The sequence below is a fragment of the Camelina sativa genome, chromosome 14 (genome assembly GCF_000633955.1).
Source record: "Camelina sativa cultivar DH55 chromosome 14, Cs, whole genome shotgun sequence".
NCBI classification, from domain to species: domain Eukaryota; kingdom Viridiplantae; phylum Streptophyta; class Magnoliopsida; order Brassicales; family Brassicaceae; genus Camelina; species Camelina sativa.
The window spans coordinates 10,763,826-10,784,432 of NC_025698.1; the positions used below are offsets into that span (position 1 = coordinate 10,763,826).

Sequence of the window (20,607 nt, forward strand, 5' to 3'; positions counted from 1 at the left end):
TTTCAAATGCCACATTTTTTTTTTCTTTCCAAGACTACCATATTTGAGCTTTCATGTTGGAATAAAATGACTAATATATCTTTCATATAAAGGTCATGAGATTTGAGATTATACTGTCCTTTTATGACACAAAAGTTGGTGCATTAATGATTGTGGGTCAGCATAAAATAAAGTTTGTAATTTAAATTAAAATACTGGAAACACATAGATTTTGTAAGCTGTTTTTTGGTTTAGAGATATGAGAGCAGCATAACGCAGTAGACAAAATTGGTGTGATGAACAAGATAAATTGTATGGACAAGTTGAGAAATATAAACTTGTCTATTAGTTTGAACTAGTCCATTTGTCAAATATATTAACTAGTAGACAAGTTGTAAATAAAACTTGTCCACTAACCGGTATTGTTCTTAGAAAAATTATGCAGTTATAAACTTGTCCATAAAATTAATAAATAAATAAGTGTTCCAAATAGACAAGTTAGGAGAGTTTGGAACTTGTTTACTAGGTAAAATTTTCTCAAAAAGGACAGTATAATCTCAAATAGACAAGTTAGGAGAGTTTGGAACTTGTCTACTAGGTAAACCTGAGTCTTTTTTTTCTGGCTAATTTTTCTTCCGCTAACCTTAGATTTGAATCCGCTTATTTTGTCCAGCTTGTCTTTTGGCGCCGGAGAGAACCTCTCTAGTTGACTTTATTTCTTACGTGTTCTTCCATCTTACGATCTCTCTCTTTAGTTGCAACAGATCTCTTTTTGATCCAGATTTTTAGTTGGGATGTTTGGTGCTCGGTCGTTTCGGTGTGACGGAGAATTGCTTTTGAAGGAAGTTTAGGTAGAAGAAGAAAAATGAATAGACACATATATAGCACATACACGAGTATGGGGATGATAAACTATTAAAAAAAAATATTAAAAGTGAATTGTATTGAACAGTTTTTCTTATATCTCACAGCTTTAATTGGAAATTGGACTGTTGTGCACTGGCGTTGGAGACTGAAAAGACGCGAGAGAAGTGTTTTTAAACAAATAAACATTTTTCTATTAATGTGTGTTGTAATACAAAATTGAGGCTAGAATGATCATTTGCATATACAGATGTGGTACATTGAAAAAAGAGTTTCTAATGTGGTACATTGGAAAAGATTGAGTTTTTAATGTGGTATAATTGTTAGAAAACTCATAACTAAAGTAACAAAACATAAAGTTTGTAAACCGAAAGGAGAAACAAAACAATAACCGGAAATTAAACTTAAACCAGAAACAGAAAACCTCAATTAAGATCTTTAACAAAAGACTCTTAAGCTACTAAGCTACGCATGAAGCTTGACGGAGCGAAAGGAGGAGTAGAGGAAGAACAAAAACATGACTCCAGCTTCGACGAAAAAGAGACCAACGAGAAACGTGTCTGATGGACTCAGCAGCCTAACGAGAAACAAACACAAAAACGAGAGAAGCGTTGAGAGGTAAGCCATCTTCATAAACACGATGAAGACTCGCTCGTCTCGAAGTAGAACCCTACCAGCTGGCAACGGAGTTCCGTTGACCAGAACGAACAACGCCGCGAGAGCAGAGACGAGGCCTAGATTGTTCAACGGCCATAAACACTGAGATGCTATCTTGATGGCTCGAAACGTCGTCGGAGTCATCCCCGGAGCTGAATTTGTTGGGTTGAGACCGACCGGTGACGAGAGATGTAGCATGACAGTGATGGAGACGATGTAAAGCGCTGGACTCATCAATCGAATCCGATTCTCCAGTGCTGCAACTTGACGACGGTGAACATCCATGTCTCACTGATTCTTTGAGAGCAAACTGTGAATAAACGAAGAGAGATCTTTAGACTGAAATTTTTTACTGTAGTATTGGTGATTACATTAGAGGCTCCTCTTATACAACACAGAGGAACTTTCTAGATTATGGAACACTCTAGACTCATAACATGTGTCAGCTATCTACTCACATAGAGAAGTAATCGTAACGGTCTGATAGTACTAGCTAGCTCACCTCTCTCTCTCTCCAGCTGGTTTCCACACTTTCGTGGTCTCCTTCCTCTGTACGATAGTTTTGTCCTTTTGTTGAGTAGGAGGATGAACTTGGTGGGCTGCTGGACTATTTCTGATTTCTGTTTAGGCTTAGCCCACAGCACTTTTATTGCGTTCTGTTTGTTGCATACTCTCACAAAAGAGAAAAAGTTTCATATTATTATTATCTCTTGAATCAAAACCTACATTTTGGTTATTAAAGTGTTTACGTGGTCAATGCATTTTTTTTTGTTTTGTAACCTTTTGGTTTGTTTAGTTATGTACTGTGTGGTTCACTTCACATAGAGAAGAGTAACTTAAAAAAAGTAAACTTATAGTTCCCACAATGTTTAGTTATCTTCTATCTAATATATATATATGACAGCTTTAAAATTTAAAAGCCTTTAGATGATCATGAAATGTCGCATAGAGTTTTAATCCAAAAACACTTTTTTTGTCATTTGCATATTGAAATCAGTCCTAAAAAAAGTATGGATGAAATTCAACACTTTTCAACATTATATAGAAATGTTATTCATAAGACATAAAATTATAACATTCATCCAAATACATGCTTTGAATAGAAAAAGGAAGAATGATTACATGCATCTTCACTTATACTGAACATATGGGTCATAAACCGACGACATTCCGTTGATAGAAGACGAAGAACCGCCAGTACCAGAACCGGATCCATCCTGACCAGACCCATTTTGGTAGTACCGACCACCACCCATACCCATGGTTGGATCAACCATACCAAAACCGTAAGGACCCGAAGGAGGTAGGCTATGTGGTGGTCCGTGAAACCCAATACCATTTCCTCCATAGGTTTGTCTGAACGACACTGCAGGTTCACCTCTAAGGGCCGACCCACGATCGGTCTCTATCTCACGGTACCGGTTAATGTACAGAGTGAGGGGATCCACGTAGTTATCGAACCCAAGCTTGCTCATAGCCCAAAGGATATCTTCAGCAGTTATGGTCTTACGCTGCTCACGCTGGCAACGCTCGTTAGCTTCACCGGTCACAAAGCTGATGTACTCGGAGACGCATTCTTGAATCGTTTCTTTAGCGTCGTCGGAGATTTTGGCGTGCGCCGGTAAGCTTTTACGCATGATCCTTATCACGTTAGCGATTGGCATGTATTGGTCTTGCTCACGAGCCATACATGGTTGTTGCTGGACCGCTACACCCTTGTTCTTGTCACTGGTGCCACCGGCTGTGACGACTGAGCTGGTCATTGAGTTTGGGTTACTGAGCTGGTCCGAATTCAATCCTGTTCATAGTTAAAGAAAATTTTATCTCATTAGTAAAGTAGAAATGAAAATTAAATTTATAAGAATAGGATACAAGTTTGTATACTAGTAGAAAACAAGAAGTATCAAAATCAAGGGACACGTTCTTAGTTACGGACCAATAAGATAAGAGATAAGTATTGTGGGGTCTAATTTTGGTTGAATAGACTGTTCAGATTCTTGCCGTTACGTTTTACGAATTATACTAGAACGAAAATGTCAAAAGGATCTTTCTTCTTCTTGAAATACTTCAAAATAATCGCGTATTCCCGAAAAAAACAAAAACTCAAAATTTGGAGAAGAACATCAATTCATTTACAGAGAAAAAGGTATGACTCAGTTAAGTGGACATTTATTTCATGTGAAGATTCCCAATGGTAAACGTTAAAAGAATCACAAGATTAAAGTTAAGCTAATGACAACCAGTAAAAATAAAATCCATAGTAAAAGAAAAAATTTGGACAAAACTACTAGTAATATATTTTGAATTAGAACTCTGACTAATATATAGTAGTACATCAGACGACTACGGCATAAAGATAAATGTTTGATAAAAATATATAAATATATAAATTACAGTAGATGTTTTCAGAAAAACGAGAATTTTGTTTCAAAAGGAGAAAAACTCAGCCGTTACAATGAGAAAACTAAACATTAAATTTGAAAACAGGGGAAAATGATACTCGCAAACATTTCTAGTGCATGCTAGAGTATATTCAATGAACACATATATATGAACTATCAAAGATCATCCCCCGTTCAAAACATTGACTCATGCATGCATGTAAATAATCACCTTTTCCGAGCAATTCCTAAAACCTCTACACAAAATCTAATTTTCAAGACAGAGAAACTCTCTACTTCACTTGGTTAGAAAGACACATAAAAATCATAAAGCAAGTCTCCGATTTTTCATGAGCATAGAGGTATATGGAAGGAGGCAAGTATGAATATATATAAACGACCACTTATATTGATTACCAGAGTTGGGTCTGGGTAGCTGATAGGGAGAGAAGGGAGCTCCACGTTCCATTGTTTCTCTGCCGTCTTTTCTTTTTCTTTCTTCTTTATAAAATAATTATTTGAGTGATTTGTTGCATGCCAAGAGAGGTTGATGGTTGAGTGGTTTTATAGAGAGATAATACAAATGGCAAAGGAGGCGGTTCTTACGAGGTCGCCATATCTCTTTCCCATTGGCTAAATTCTTTGGCTTAGTGACCAGTCAAACTAACCCCACTGCTCTTCTCTCATTGGTTCTTTGTTTCACTAATTACCAAAGCTAATTAAGTAGAAAATACTCTTAAGAATGATTGGATAAGAAGAAGATTTGTATGCATATGAGGCTCTCTTTGTTTGTAGATAAATGTTGTTTTAACATTTTTCATAAACATGATTAATCAAGAAAGTATTAGTTTATCGAACGGCAAAGAAAGATTTACGTGGCGTTATTCTATTTATATGTTTGACCGGTAATTAATGAAAATATCCGTTTCGTTGTAAATACAGTTTCTTAATTAACGAAATTAAAAATCATTTTGAAAAGATTCTTTTTGAAATGTAATTTTGGTATGCTATATATAAATATGTATTATGAAAATGAGCTGTAAATACATAGTAAATATACTGTTTAAAAAATATATATTACTTTTTATTTATTTTTATTTAAATTAGCGATTCAAAATATTATAAGGAAGATTACTAAACTTTAGTAGCAAAAGATATGGGTGTAGATGCATGTTACATTTGAATGTTGCTTTACATTTTCTAATACATACTGAACCAATAAACTTATAAACCAACACCACAACAATACAATGGTTAAGAACGATTTATGTAATGTTATCTATTTATTAGTTTCTATCCATTTATATTTTGATAAATTTGATAGAAACAATTCAAGAAAAGTTACAGAACATTACAAAAATTAATAATTATTCTTGGTATTATTTATCTCAGTGAATATATTCTACACAAAGTTTATTTTTGTTTGGTTACATGTCTATGTAAGAGCAAATTTATTACATGAGGATTTATGTCATTAAATCTAACATATACCTTATTAAAATTACTTCTAACATTATTGTTTCATGCATTGTGTTGTGTGTTGCAAAGGTTTCATTTGCATTTGCTCGCCAGTTTTTTATATAACTAATGGAAAAGAAAAGAAAAAAAATTCGTTAGCTTAATTAGCCCGAATTAAATTTTAAACCCAATCCGGTTTGCCTCATCCATTCTTCCTGATTATTTCTAGAACTTCATTCCGTAAACACATTACAAAAGCTCCAAGCTAAGAATGAAACAACTTAATCATTCACCCTCGACTGAAGAGAAAGATCACACTCTCAAGCCCGCTTACAACGATAATTTATGATAACAATCAAAAGATCTAGCAACACTAGTACTCTCAAGATAATATATCCTAAGAAGTAACTATTATTTTTCTCATTAGTGTTAGGAAAAAATTGAAATAGTATAACAATAAATTTTCAGAAATAGTTGTGAATTCATTTGTATTTATTAATTAATTCAGTTTTTTTTTTTTTTCATTTGAGCGATTTACTCACATGACCGTAATGAAACCCACGCCATGGAATGTTTTTTTAATGAGAGAAGTCGACAAAACATAAACTATACTCCCATACGAAACACATATTTATTACTTTTGTAGAAAACTATGAGGATTTAAGTTTTAAGTTTCAATTCTTACAAACACACCAAATATTAGATTTCGTCGCTGTAGCTATAATTTCGAAGAAGCTCTCTGGATTTCGCTGCAAAGTTTTTTTTGCAAGCATTCTCATAAAAAAAAGAATGGTTACCTTTTAACAGTTTTCTTATATTGATTCGTGACGCAATGCTTGGGACATATACATACGTATTAAATTTTGTTTGTGTAATTATAGAAATTATTTGTTTTCAAAATTAGTTATTTTTCTGTTGTTGTTACTATATGGCAAATACTTTTTGCTACAAATACTTTAGTAAAATGATATTAAAAATTTCAGAAATAATTAGTGAATGAATAGTATATCTAAATTTGCTATTCCATGCCAATAATATCTATTTTGACAACTAAAAAAATAAAGCACAACTAAGCTTTATACATTTTGTTGGTTGTATACATCCCATGAGAGAGAAACAAGAAACAAATTTAAAAACGTACAATTGCTAAAAATTGACAATTAGGTTTACTATATAACTCACCTAGATTAACTACCCACCAAATCATTTTCTTCATAAATCATAAACAAAGAGTAAAAGTAGTCATTTATCATTTGCAGTAATCATCATCTAACGTTATGGCAACTCAAACGTTGAAGAAAACATGCAGCGTTTTTATGGTTGTAGTTATATTAACGATGATTTTTTCGGCACACATTGCTCATTCCAACAATGTAGAAATGTGTGTGAAACATTGCATCCATCAATGCTCGAAATCAGCAAAAAAACTCACTCCTACAATATGTGAAGAAACTTGCAAAAAAGGTTGTAACAAACAATTAATCAGTAAGGAAGATAACCTTCGAATTCGTGATGGTCAAACTTGGCTCGATAATATTTGTGATGAATATCTTAACGGATGCAAATTGTTCAACTGAAACTCATGTTATTTTTATTTTCGGCATTATTATACGTATGTATCTGTTTGATATCACCATAATACGTATTATACCTTAAATCACTGACATAATATGTATGTAACTTCCATTATTTTTTTGTCCTTTGATTATTTTTTTGCAAACTAATATGTTCACGTCAACAAGCATCATAATTTACTTACTAAATATCAGATATATATTTAATTATTATTTTTACAGAAAACTAAGAGGGTTTACATTGTAAGTTTCTATTCTTACAAACTATAAGTATTACATTGTAATTATTATTGTAAGTTTCTATTCTTACAAACTATAAGTATTATATTTCGTAGCTGTAGCTATAATTTGGAAGAAACTTTCTGGTTTTGCATTCTCATAAAAAAAAAAAGAATTGTTGCCTTTTTAGCAGTTTTCTTACATTGATTCGTGACGCAATGCTTAGGACATACACATACGTATTTACAAGTTGATGACCAGATTAATGGTTATATATAGTTTAAGAAAATTTTTGACCCAAAAAACATTATATATATATATATATATATATATATATATATATATATATATATATAGATAAAATACTAACTGCATGCCGCTTTGTTCCTCCACTAGTCTTCTCATTTGGAGCCATCACTTTGCATTTCTACTTCCTGTATTTGGAAGAACCACCACTACAAAAAAAATTAAAATGAGCAAAATATTGGATGTTTGAAGAACCCACATGGCCACACCATTTGATTTCTTTCAAATTATTAAGCCTAAAGTAGTTTCTTTTTTTTGGGCAAAACCTTAAGTGGTTTAATTTCTATGTATGGAACCATCTTATATAGAATAAGAAGATGAAGTAATTGCTATATCCATGCAATAAAATCCACTAATTAAACCATAATCTAGAACATATTGATATTCATATCTTCATTGTTTGTTCGGTTCTATAATTTGTGCATGAGTAAAATATTCAAAGTGATTAGTGATAGAAGCGGTATGTTAAATGAGTAAAGTTGAATTTCACAGAATGTTATAAGATTATATGTTTCTTTGACAACTTTTTATAAGTCTGTTTATGTCATTTTATTAATTTAATTTTCTCTTTTCAAAAACAGCAGCACAAGTTGTAAAAATGTTTCTTTTATTTTGAATATAATTTAGTATTATTTTTTTTTAAAAAGTTGAATTTCATATATATTAATTTTTCTTGTTTTATTAATTTGTTTCTAAATCTTTGTTTTTTGCGTTTAAAAGATAATTTCTTGATGAATCATAAACTCTTGCTATGCACATATTTCAAAATTTGTAGCAACATATGGTCACATAATAAACCAAAATCCCATATATATCAAAATTTGCAATTCCATGCCAATAATATCTGTTCGGACAACTAAACAATTAAAGCACAACTAAGCTGTATATAATTTGTTGGCTGTAACCATCCCATAAGAGAGAACAAGAAACAATTTGAAAACAATTGCTAAAAATGGACAACATTAGTTTTACTATATAACTCACCTAGCTAGATTAATACCCACCAAATCACTTTTGATAAGAATCAGATAAGATAACTCAAGAACAATGAATCAAGAGAACGTTCTTCCTTTATTAATGATAAAACCAAGTTACAACCAAGAGAACTTACAGATTCTCTTCCTCCCCCTTACAACCTTTCACCAAACTCTCGATGCCTCTCTCCAACCCCTTCCCTCAACTCTTATACTACTCTGTCCTTTTGTCCACCTCACCAGTCGTTATGGCGAGATACAATGAATAGGTGACAGCTACCAAACTCTAGTTTATTTCTTAACCCTGCTTATTGACTCACTAACTGGAGTAAACAGTTTCAGATAAGACCAGAGATTTCTCCTGAAGCTTCTGGATCATTTCCCTTTACTGGATTGCTTGTTGGGCCTTGGCCCTTCGCTTGTATTGGTAGCAGACTGGTGGAGGATGGGCTTCACATGTATCAACTTTCTTCACAAATCATAAACAAAGAGTAAAATACTCATATATCATTGGTAGTAATCATCATCTCATGTTATGGCAACTCAAACATTGAAAAAAACATGCAATATTTTCATAGTTATAGTTGTATTGACGATGATGTTTTCGGTACACATTGCTCATTCTAACAATTTAGAAATGTGTGCAACATTGCATCCATCAGTGCTCGAAATCAACGAAAAAACCACCCTTATAATATGTGAAGAAACTTGCAAAAAGTAATATTAGGAAAAATATATAATAAAATAATTTATTAATTTATAAATTAAAGTAAACAAAACCAATATGAAAAAACCTATTATGAATAAACAAAACAAAACTTAATTAAGTAGCAACTCCAGGGAAACTTGTGGAGGCATAGATGTTTTTAAGTGCTTGGAGACATTTCTTGAGGAGTAAATTGTCATCATTGACTCTATTTCAATTTATTTACAAGTTCTTCACAAGTTCTTCAACTCTGTGGGTTCTCACTTTTTCTTAAATAGGTTGTGGGAAAACTGATGAATCATCCAAAGACATAAAAATAGTAAATTTTTAACTCATCAAAAAATATGTAACTATGCATAATTCAGTTTATAAATATTACTTTAACATAAATTTTTTTTTTCTCCTTTTGGGTTAGACTAACTATTGCCAAACCCTCACCATTTGAAGACTATCTACAAGTGTTCTTGCACATGTTCATCGAATTTTTCTGCAATCACTCTGTATAAATATAAACAAATAAATATATACGTAGATGACATCACAACAGTTTGTTCAAATCAATTGAACTATGTAATATCACTTCAAACCCTTTATATATACTATTATATAGATCGATTAGAATAGTCAAACATAAAATCTATATATACAATTATATACATCCATTAGATTAGTCAAAACTGTTAGAAGCAAAAGCTTCTCTCTCACAAAGAACAAAACAAGCGTACTTATTCTCTGTTTTATAGAAGACAAAATAGAGGATTTGAGAAACTTGTGGTTTTATTAATAAACTGAAAAGCTTATATGTTTACATCATAGTTTCGATGCTTAAATAGATAAAACAACAGACACAATAAAGAGTTCTATCTCTTCTACTTGTGACGTTTAGACAATATGACACAATCTAAACATCACGACTCTTAACTAGAAACTAATTTATACGAATGTGACTTTATGTTATACAAAACTCAATTATGTCTAACACTCCCCCTTAATTGAGTTTTGGTCTAACTCCAAGCTTCTTCCTTGCTTTTGATCTCGAACTCTTCATCATCTGCCACGTTCAAACAACCTTCTTCTTCCCTCGCAAGTAAGGCACTTGCGTCTGAGTTATTCCATCTAAATGGAAAACTCTTCTTCTTCATCTCAAAATTCAGTATCCTTCTCCGTTGAGGATTGTAGATGAGACATCTCTTGCCTTCAAATAAAACTTTGTATCCTTTTGATATCATTTGAGAAACACTAAATAGATTTCTCGCTAAACCCGACACTAGAAACACCTCTTTGATGATCTTCTCTCCTTGGCTTGTCATCACTTGGATATTTCCTTTCCCTGCCGTCATTACACACTGACCATTCCCCACTTTGATCGGCACCTTTATACTCTGATCAAGAGTGATGAAGTATTTAACTTCCTTGGTCATATGGTTAGTGCATCCGCTGTCAACTAACCATGTCTCATCTTTTTTTTTTGATGATACTTCTTCAACCATACTGAACAGCATGTGTTCCTCATCATCTGTCTCTTCTAGACTTAGATCCGCTCCCTCGGTTCTTCTTAGTTTGCATTTTTTGGCTAAATGTCCTGGTTTGTTATACACAAAATATTTTCTCTCACTGTTAGCCACTTGTTGGGAAAGAACACCTTTCTTGTTCTTCTTCATCCAACAATCACCCTCATTGTGATTGTTACATTTGCAAACACCACACCACTTATCAGCCTTCTTTCAACGTTTGTCTTCTCCATAGAACGCTCATTCCGTTGATTGTTCTTCTCGAAGTGATACACGCCGCTCATGTGCTTTCAACGTTCCTATCTACTCCGTCACCGACAACGACGTTAGATCCTTCGTTTGCTCCATCACAGCGACAATACTGTCAAATCTTTGAGGGAGAGATATGAGAATTTTCTGGATAATTTGATAGTCCGTCTTCTCTTCACCATGAACCCTTAATTGATTTTAGCTTCTCTGTGAAAACTTTTATGTTGTCTCCTTCGTTCATCTTTAAGTTTTCATACTCCCTTCTCAACGATTGCATATTGATCAACCGTACTTGTGGAGATCCTTCAAACTCTGTTTTCAATGCACTCCAAGCATCTTTCGACGAGACTGCTGGTGCTATACGAGGAAATATTTGATCTGTGACGGCAGTTTGCAAGAGTTGCAGTGCCATTAGATCCTTTGATGATGAGTCCTCCCATTTATTTTTCAATTGCAGTGCTTCTGGAGAATGATCTCCTTCCATCGGTTTAGTTGAAACACCGGTCTCCACTACTTCCCATAATTTTCTCGTTCTTAAGATGGTCTTCATCTTTATTTGTCAGAAAGCATAATTATCCCCATCGAATATGGGAATCACTTGATGAGATGTCGTCTCCATCTTCTCTGTTTCGTTGCTTGAAAGGCCCTGGAATCAGTAGGGCTCTGATACCATGTTAGAAGCAGAAGCTTCTCTCTCACAAAGAACAAAACAAGCGTACTTATTCTCTGTTTTATAGAAGACAAAACAAAGGATTTGAGAAACTTTTGGTTTTATTAATAAACTGAAAAGCTTATATGTTTACATCATAGTTTCGATGCTTAAATAGATAAAACAACAGACACAATAAAGAGTTCTATCTCTTCTACTTGTGACGTTTAGACAATATGACACAATATAAACATCACGACTCTTAACTAGAAACTAACTTAAACAAATGTGACTTTATGTTATATAAAACTCAATTATGTCTAACAAAAACCAAATCACTCCACAAGTATATACGGTTATGATTCAGTATTTTAGTAGAAAAAGATGACAATAGAAAAAGATGACAATAGAAAAAGGATAATTTCAATGGTTGGTTGCATAATATATATCTAATAATTTAATAAAAAAGATGGCTTCTAACCTTCCATCGGTGAAAACCAGAGAAACAGAACGGCAAGAAGAAAGAGAGTTTTTAATTAAGATTACAATTTAAGGATTAGGTATATTCTTTATGTATAATACAAGCGAAGTTTTAAGGTATAATAAATATTTAGTAAGTATTAGAGGAAATTCCAAAAAGTACTAAATATTTCGGAAAAATTTAGGCGTTTTTTGAGTGCTTAGAAGTTCTAATTATATAAAAATAAAATCTTTTCAAAAAATTAAAAATCTAATTTATGGTCGTCTTTCTTAAATTTATTTAAATTAATAATAAGACAATTTTAAATCGGCTCCTATTTAAACGTAAATTCTAAACAGCTTTAAAATAATAATCATAATTCCTTACATATTCTTGTAACCAACTTGCAAATTATTTTTCTCTAAGCAAGGTTAGATTATCTCCATTTATGCCAAGATTAGCAGCAACCATGATTTCATTGAACAATCTACATAAAAATATTAATTATTAAGAAACATAACACTAGTTTATGTTTAGCCACTAATTAATGAAAATATAACACTATTTTAACAATATTTCTTCACAGTTTAACAATCATTAAGTGTTATAACAATCTTTTTGTTTATATTCATGTTGTTTCAGAGTTAAGTAGTAGACATGAGATGGCTAGACATGAAGTAAGCTTAATTAAGATGAATATTTAACTATAAGCAGTGTCGTGCCCATATATATTAGGGCTTAAGGCGAACTTACATTGGAGATCATTTTAATATATTTTTAAAAATAAATAAATATTAAAATTCAAAATTATAAAAAAAAAATAAACATTAAAAACATAAAATTATATAAATATTTCAAAAGCAAAAAAAAATCTAAAAACCTAAAACATAATCAATGTTCCTTCTATTTCAATAAACTCTTTCCGATTTCTCATAATCTTTCTTGCTTCAGTTTCACGACCTTACTCGATTCATTTCACAATTTAGGGTATTATTTTCTTTTTTGTATATTTTTTAAAAGGAGTAGTACATGGGTTATTTAGGAAATAATATGACTTCTCAAAACTATAATAATACACCATATTTTCTAGAATTGAGGGTTAAAAAAAATATATAGATATTTTGGGGACCTCAAGCAAATGTTTTTTTTCTTACCCATAGGCACGACCGTGACTATAAGTTAAAATAGTTATCTGCTTTATAACAATCTAATCATTTTCAGTTTTTAAAGATAATTATGAAATGTTCAAGATGTAATTAATTTAGTTTACAAAAGAAAGGTTTTAATTATTAGTTTGTATTTATTTTAATAAAATACAATGATCATTCTCTATGTAAAACTATATTTAACTGGTTAATCAATGTTTGACAAAAATACCATTACAATTGAAACGATCCGACCCGGTTTTTTTAAATAATAAATATAATAAATAATAATAAACTATAACTAGTGGTCCCATACCCACTAGCCACCTAACCACAACCACAACCACGATCAAACAGCGAAAATAAACAATATCAATAACCAATAATAAAATATAACCACAAATCAATATCCCAATCATCAGAAAACAAGTAACCATCAACCTAGCAAGTTCTAAAGACCCAACTCTAGCAATCTAGCAATGCCAGACAACATCCAATCGAGTCCATAGAACATCCTCCTCTTCATTGCCTTGATTCCACGATCACACTTTGTCTTTACCTGCACCACAAACACATATTGCAATGAATGAGTGCTTTATAAACACTCAGTAAGGCAATCCTCCCATCTACTGGGCTATACACACAAGCAATAGAGACATCTCTAACCATCAATAAACATTCAACAATCAACAATAACAAACCAGGACTCAGCATCGACCGACACCAACATGCATCGACCGACACCAGTTGGAGGTTGCGTCAACCGACGCAAGATCTGCATCGACCGATGCAAGGTTAACTTGCATCGACCGATGCTCCCATTGCATCGACCAACGCATGCTCGACATGGCACGAAAACCCTAAAGTTTACGCGCCGTCCTCGTATTTGCATCGACCGATGCAATGCCGAGCATCGTTTTTCCCTGAAGCTTCTCGCCGGATTTTTGTTCCTGTAACCACAAAACACAATCCCAAGCCACAAGAAAGCTTCCAATCGTCCCAAATATCAATCCAACAAGTCTAACAACACATAACACGCAAATTAGAGAGATCTCTAGCTTAGATAAGCCATGGTCCTGCACTTACCTTTGCCAAGACGAATCTGAACCTTAAACCAATAAGAAAACACTTCTAGAAACCTCCTACAACGTCTTAAGCCTCAGATCTCTACAGGAACAACCTCAAATCTCCAGAAAACACCAAGAACTCTCAAGAACACTTAAGAAACGTTTTCTCTCTTTTCTTTTGTCTAAAAAACGGCTAAACACGACTAATGAGACAAAACTCGAGTTAAGGGTTTTCCTAACCCAAAACGCAGCGTTTAACTTAACTCGTCCGCAAAAAACTGAACATTGCATCAACCGATGCACATAGTGCATCGACCGATGCAATCCCTAAACCGGGATTTCGGTTCACGGATGTTACAACAATTGTTATGACTTAAATTATCGTAAATTTTTTGCCACTGTTTGTGACAATTTTTTGTCATAAATTTATCTGTACCTGTAGTATTATGACTAAACAATTACGAATTTGTTACATTTTTTTTCTTCACAATAGAATATCTAAAAAGTCACAAATGTGTGACAAATATTTTATCTCAAATAAATGTCACTATTTGTGACTACATAATTGTAGTAAAACCGTCACATTTTGTTACAATTAATAATATCAACACCATTTAGTCGCTAATAGAGACAATTTCAGTAACGATTTAATTCGTAACAATATTGTGACGAAATAATTACAAATTTATAACTAAAAAAAAAATGTTACAACATAGTATCTAAAATATCACAAATTTGTGACAAAAAAAAATTGTCTCAAGCTAATGTCATAATGACCCCTTTTTCTTGTAGTATACTCGGAAAGGAAGAAGAGTTTGTTCCTCGTGCTAGTGATGGCTATATCAACATTTTTTGTACGGAACTAGATTTTAACCCGCGGTACACCGCAGATCTAGATTTTCTAAATATTTTTTTAAGCAATATTTAAGTTGGAGTTTGTGTATAATTGTTAAAGCAATGTTTTTTTTGGGGCAGAAAACAATTTAATTATTTTGTATTGTTCTTGTGCATGTAAATGTGAAGAATTAATTATTAAATTGTAAAAATTTGTAGATTACTATTTTTTTTTTATTTTTTTATTTAAACTTGTATGTTTCAAGACATATATTTGAGCATGTTGAGTTGGAAATTTTTATAATTTTTATGTATTCAGTTTTTATTTAAATTAGTTATTTGTTTTTTTATATAACATGGTTTTCTGGAATAGTTGTTAAATCTGTCGAGGCCCATATATAGTTCAGAAGCCCAATATCATCAGCCATGTTTCGTTCCATGTTTCGTTTTTGCTATGAACGTGTTGCAGATGCTCATTCTTTCCTTTTAAGAAAAAAAGGAAAAATAAAAAACTTGTCGGTTTGTCTTTTTCCATTTTCACATACGATTCATTATTCAATTCAAGCAATATTGCTCAAATTAAACTCTGTTGGATAATCTGTGGATTAATTCGGGTTAACAGGTATTCCTCTTCCGAATCTCTGTTCGATTCATTATTCAATTTAATATTTATCTGAGCTGCTACTTTTAAGTTGATAAGAATTTGGAAAATATAGTTTGTTTTATATTTTCGCTTCCGTTGTGGATGATTTCGTGTATTCGTTGTCGATTTTGTCTAGTTCCAGATGATGATTGTTTAATTCTTTCATGGGCAGTCTCAATTAGTTTAATTCGATCTGCCTTCTAATTATAAACGTATTTTGTCGGACTCAAAAAGTTAAAAGATTATAGTTGATCAAGGATGTTTAAAATAATCACCAATTTGTTATCTTCTTTGTTGTTTTTTTATGATTTATCAATGTTAATATAGATTAACAAATTTATTAATTAGCAATATATGTTTTTCATCAGGTTTTAAAACCATTGAAGAATGGTCAGATTAGAGTAGAAGATACTGAGAGAAGATAAGAGTCTGTAGTCTATATTACAACTTGTTTTGGGTTTTTTTTTAAAACCTTTGCTAAAACATAGTGATGATAAAATTCTTGTGCAGGTTGTATATGAACTAATGGTTTCAATAAAAACGGTGTACTTTGTGGCTTTGTTAGTATAAACCAAAGATGGTGAGAAAGAGTTAGTAATTTTATCCTTTCACTTTTTTTCATTCAGTAGATAGTGTTACTATTAGTTTACTGAAACCAAATTTGAACCCTTAATCTTGTGTTGGCTTCTCTGACAATATGAAATACTAAAATGATACACAATGAAAGTACCAAAGTAAATCATCCAAACTTAATATTCTGTTCTTTATTCAGGAAAAAAAAACACAAAGAGAGCTTACTGAGTGGTGATTATATGATGTTTTTCATCAGGTTTTAAAACTATGGAAGAATTATCCAGCGGTTAGAAGATACTGAGAGAAGATAAGAGTTTTTATTCTATCTTACTACTCGTTTTCAGTATTCCTTAAAAAAACATTTGCTAAAACAGAGTTTGCCTATATATGTTGTGCAGGTTATATCTGAAATAACGGTTTCTATCAGATGCAAGGACTGTGGCATTGTTAGTATACACCGGAGATGCTAAGAAAGAGTTAGTAATTTTTAGCTTTCTATCTTTTGATATTGTAGATAGTGTTACTTTTAGTTAACTAAAACCAAAGTTGAACCCATAATCTTGTGTTGACTTCTCTGAAAATATGAAATCCCTCTTTAAAAACAATGAAACAACCAAAGTAAATCATTTAAACATAATATTGTGTTCTTTATTCTGAAAAAAAAACACTTTGATTATTACGACAACCAAGTAATGATTGTAACTTAGAACAACTAAAACTTTTCTTCAATCTTCTGAACTCCTTCCTATTGATAGGTCTATAGTGATAAACATTACTCCTGTGATCACGATTTCAAAGTCTATAGTCGTAGAAACATGTAAAGTCAAAAACAAAATGATAAACTAACATACCATTCGAACTTTAGACTCAATGAAATCATCTTCGTTGTTATTCCAGATTCTGAAAGACCTCCTTGAAAACGACATTAGTAGTCTGTCTTTCTATCTTTCCTTCTTTGTTGACAATTAGAATCTTCAATCCTTTCTTAGAAGTAACCCTAGATAAGGCAACATATAGCTGACCATGCGAAAACATAGGTTTTGGCAAATAAAATCCCACCTTCTCTAGCGATTGACCTTGACTTTTGTTTATAGTCATGGCAAATGCAACCGTTAGTGGAAATTGTCTTCGACGCATTTTGAAAGGCAACTTTGTATTTGATGGAGTTAGATCAATTTTAGGAATCAAAACAATATCACCTACTCTATCACCCGTTATTACTATTGCTTCGAGTACATGATTATCCATCTGTGTTATTTGAAGTCTTGTTCCATTACACAACCCACCCTTAAGGTTGATATTACGAAGCAACATAACCGGAGCCCCAATTTTCAACCGCAAAGTATGATGAGGCAAACCAGATAACTTAATACTGTTTAAGAAATCAGGCGTAATAACAGGATTGGAAAGTGAATCTGAATCGGTAGGGTCAATGCTATCAGCACTCAAATACACTTTCTCTTCAGCTGTCGATCGAGAACACAAAAAAGGGTGGTAACATTAGATACTTAATAACAAAAGATGATTGAATAGCTCTTAATTAAGTTGTGTATGAGAACACTTACTTTCCAGCATCGCTAGCATATATTGATTGATTTTGTTCACATCATCGTTGGTTGGAGCTAAAATGACTCTTGTCTGAAAGAATATGGGATCTTTTTTATCTTTCAAAAATGCTGGATTCCCATAAATCTCCATACTGATAGCTTCTATAGGATTCTCTGCTTTTGTAATTAGAAATTCGTTGGGAATATCAATGATAGCTTCACCGTTGTTAGGTTCAGAAATCCTACCATCTCCAACTGCTAATAGCCAATCTGAAAATTCTTTGATGTCGTTAGCTTCATTAACACTCAATTCGTTGGAGAGCAGACGCATTTTCTTAGTTAATTTAAGAACTTTGCAATGATCCCAAAGATAAGAAGCGTTAAGAGCTGACATAACAATTTCAGCCTGAACCGCACCGTTGATTACCGGAAGCACTTGCCTGAAATCACCGCCGAAAACAACAACATTTCCTGCAAAAACTTGGTTGTCTACATTACCCATAATATCAGCAAAACTTTTATCCAAAGACTCAAAGCAATACTTGCTCATCATCGGCGCTTCATCCCAAATAATCAAAGATGCTTGCTTTATCAAATTTGCAAGATTAGAATTAGGCTTTATTCGACAAAGGGTATAATCATTAACATTAATAGGAATTGCAAACCGAGAATGAGCTGTCCGACCACCTTCTAACAACAAAGAAGCAATGCCACTGGATGCCACATTAAGAACAATCAATCCTCTTGATCGTACAACAGCGGATAGTGTCTTTCACATAAAAGTTTTACCAGTTCCTCCAAAGCCATAAACAAAAAATACACCCCCTCGATTTCCAAATACAGCAGCAATAATGTCATTATATATACTCCTCTGCTCAACAGTCATCATCTCTAACCATGTATCATGCTTTGCTTTTAGATCATCACAATTGTACCTCATCTCATCAACTATCAAGTGGTTGGAATTATCAATACCTTCTCTTGTTGGCTTTGGAAAATTGTCTATTTCCATCAGAGACCCACCATTGAACAACATAATCTTCTCTATCTCTTGTAGTGTATAGTTCTTCACATCATCTTCTGTTAGAGTAAGAGCTGCGTAGTAAAATTACAAAATTTTTTGTCAAACAATGTGTTGTTTTCTATAGTAATATAAAGTTATATAGACCAATATAGACCAATAGCGTTGACAAACTTAAGCGGAAATACCTGGATTGTTATATTCCTCTTGTTTTTTTTTCTCAATCCCTTCTGACAGGAAATCCCAACATGTGTTCCAAACGTGTTCTGGTCTAGCCAATGAATCAGAGAGCAGCATCATTGCAAAAAAAATTCTCAAGTAATTCCCAAAACACCATTGACTTGCTTCTACCAGGCTATCAATGAAGATTTGATCATCATTTAAAATTCCCCGTGTAAAGTAAGCTTCTTTGTAAGAAGGGTAGAGAACACCATTGTAGGTTTTTATGTCATCAAAACATGTAGGTCCCTTGATATGGTTTAAGAGAACTCGCAAATAATATTCAGCTTCTAGCCTCCTTGGAACATAGTTAATTCGACCTAGAGAAAATCCTCTAGCCCTCTTTTTAAACCGCTTATTACTTCCATCCCAAGTAAAATATGCAGGGATTTGCGCATATGTGACATCTCTTGCACGTTTTCCATCTTTACCAACAACATTCTCCCTACACAAAGTCATCCAAGCCATAAACATTGAATCTTCATTTGCTACTAGATCCAAAACACTGTTGATTTCATCATCCTCATCAAAATACACTGGTTGCTTTCCTTCATCATGGAAAGAGAGTCTCTGAACTGATGTGGACCGGTACTGTATTGGGAACTTAAAAATCCTCCAGATCGCTTCTGAAGCTCATACATATATGAAGTTAACCCAAAAAAAAAAACCAAAATAGTTATACTTGCGACCAAAAAGTGTTGTATATATAACATAAGTAGAGAATATTTCAATTAACCTGCAGTCAAATCAATCTTTTATTTCATTTTTTTTGTTATCACTCGGAGACGTATCTGCTTGAGTTCTAGAACTTTCAGTAGTTCCACTTTGAATCTTGTCAACTGGGTCGACAACCACAACAACCCGGTCTGGACCTTTGTTCATATATTTGAATAAATATTTGATAGAACCCGTTTGATTGCACCATTCAACGTTGATGTGAGCTCTATATCGAACTGATAACTTAGTATTATACGGCACCACATACCTGCTGTCACACTTAAAACCAGCCCTCTCAATATATCGTTTAGACGGACGCCTCCTATAAACAGGATAACCATCAGTACCAACTTTGGTAATGTCTTCATACTGTTTCGGATAAAGCTTAGAGCACTTTCCAGTTACCATACACGGAGAACTTGTATTAGCGGTACCACATGGTCCGTGTATCATACACTCCTTAATAACTTCATAAAGTTCTGGATCTTTATCTTCATCTGGGATTTCAGCATAAAACATTTTTCAACCCCAGGCCTGAATCCATCTTCACCATAGCATAAAATTAGGGGATATTGCGGAGCCAAATATGAGATATGCACTTCACTAATCCTCTTTAGGTGACCTGTAGACTTTTCTTCAAGAATAATGTCACGTGAAGGCATTTCTTTTTTAAAATCTCGTGGGATAAATGTGGCAACCTCATAAGTTGTAGGCATACTATAAGTCCTTCCATCAACACCAACTCGATCAACAACTATTCTCATATGAAAAGGTTGATCTTGATGGGTTTGAAACCTATCTTTTGCAATTCGAAAGTTCTTGACATATGGATTGACATCGTTGAGCATCTTCAT

At 33.0% G+C, this 20,607-nt stretch overlaps 2 protein-coding genes and 1 long non-coding RNA gene across 4 annotated transcripts; 1 reads left to right on the forward strand and 2 right to left on the reverse strand.

Annotated features, from left to right (window-relative positions):
• On the reverse strand, nt 2,516-4,436 carry LOC104740895 (nuclear transcription factor Y subunit B-9). 2 transcript variants are annotated; one of them, XM_010461619.2, is made up of 2 exons: nt 4,299-4,436; nt 2,516-3,298 (listed from the first exon to the last, which is right to left on the reverse strand). In XM_010461619.2, exons 1-2 carry the CDS (start codon nt 4,348-4,350, stop codon nt 2,631-2,633), a joined length of 720 nt encoding a protein of 239 aa, XP_010459921.1. In that variant the 5' UTR covers nt 4,351-4,436; the 3' UTR covers nt 2,516-2,630. The 2 variants fall into 2 exon arrangements, with proteins under 2 accessions (XP_010459921.1, XP_019091659.1); XM_019236114.1 differs by lacking the exon at nt 4,299-4,436 and adding an exon at nt 4,114-4,291.
• Nucleotides 15,485-16,267, forward strand: LOC104740897. The gene is made up of 3 exons (XR_002035339.1): nt 15,485-15,655; nt 16,045-16,103; nt 16,187-16,267. It is a non-coding gene; the product is annotated as an uncharacterized LOC104740897 (long non-coding RNA).
• Nucleotides 17,138-20,272, reverse strand: LOC109128660. The gene is made up of 5 exons (XM_019235484.1): nt 20,022-20,272; nt 19,006-19,481; nt 18,638-18,891; nt 17,815-18,565; nt 17,138-17,715 (listed from the first exon to the last, which is right to left on the reverse strand). The coding sequence occupies exons 1-5, from the start codon at nt 20,270-20,272 to the stop codon at nt 17,138-17,140; spliced, it is 2,310 nt and encodes a 769-aa protein (XP_019091029.1).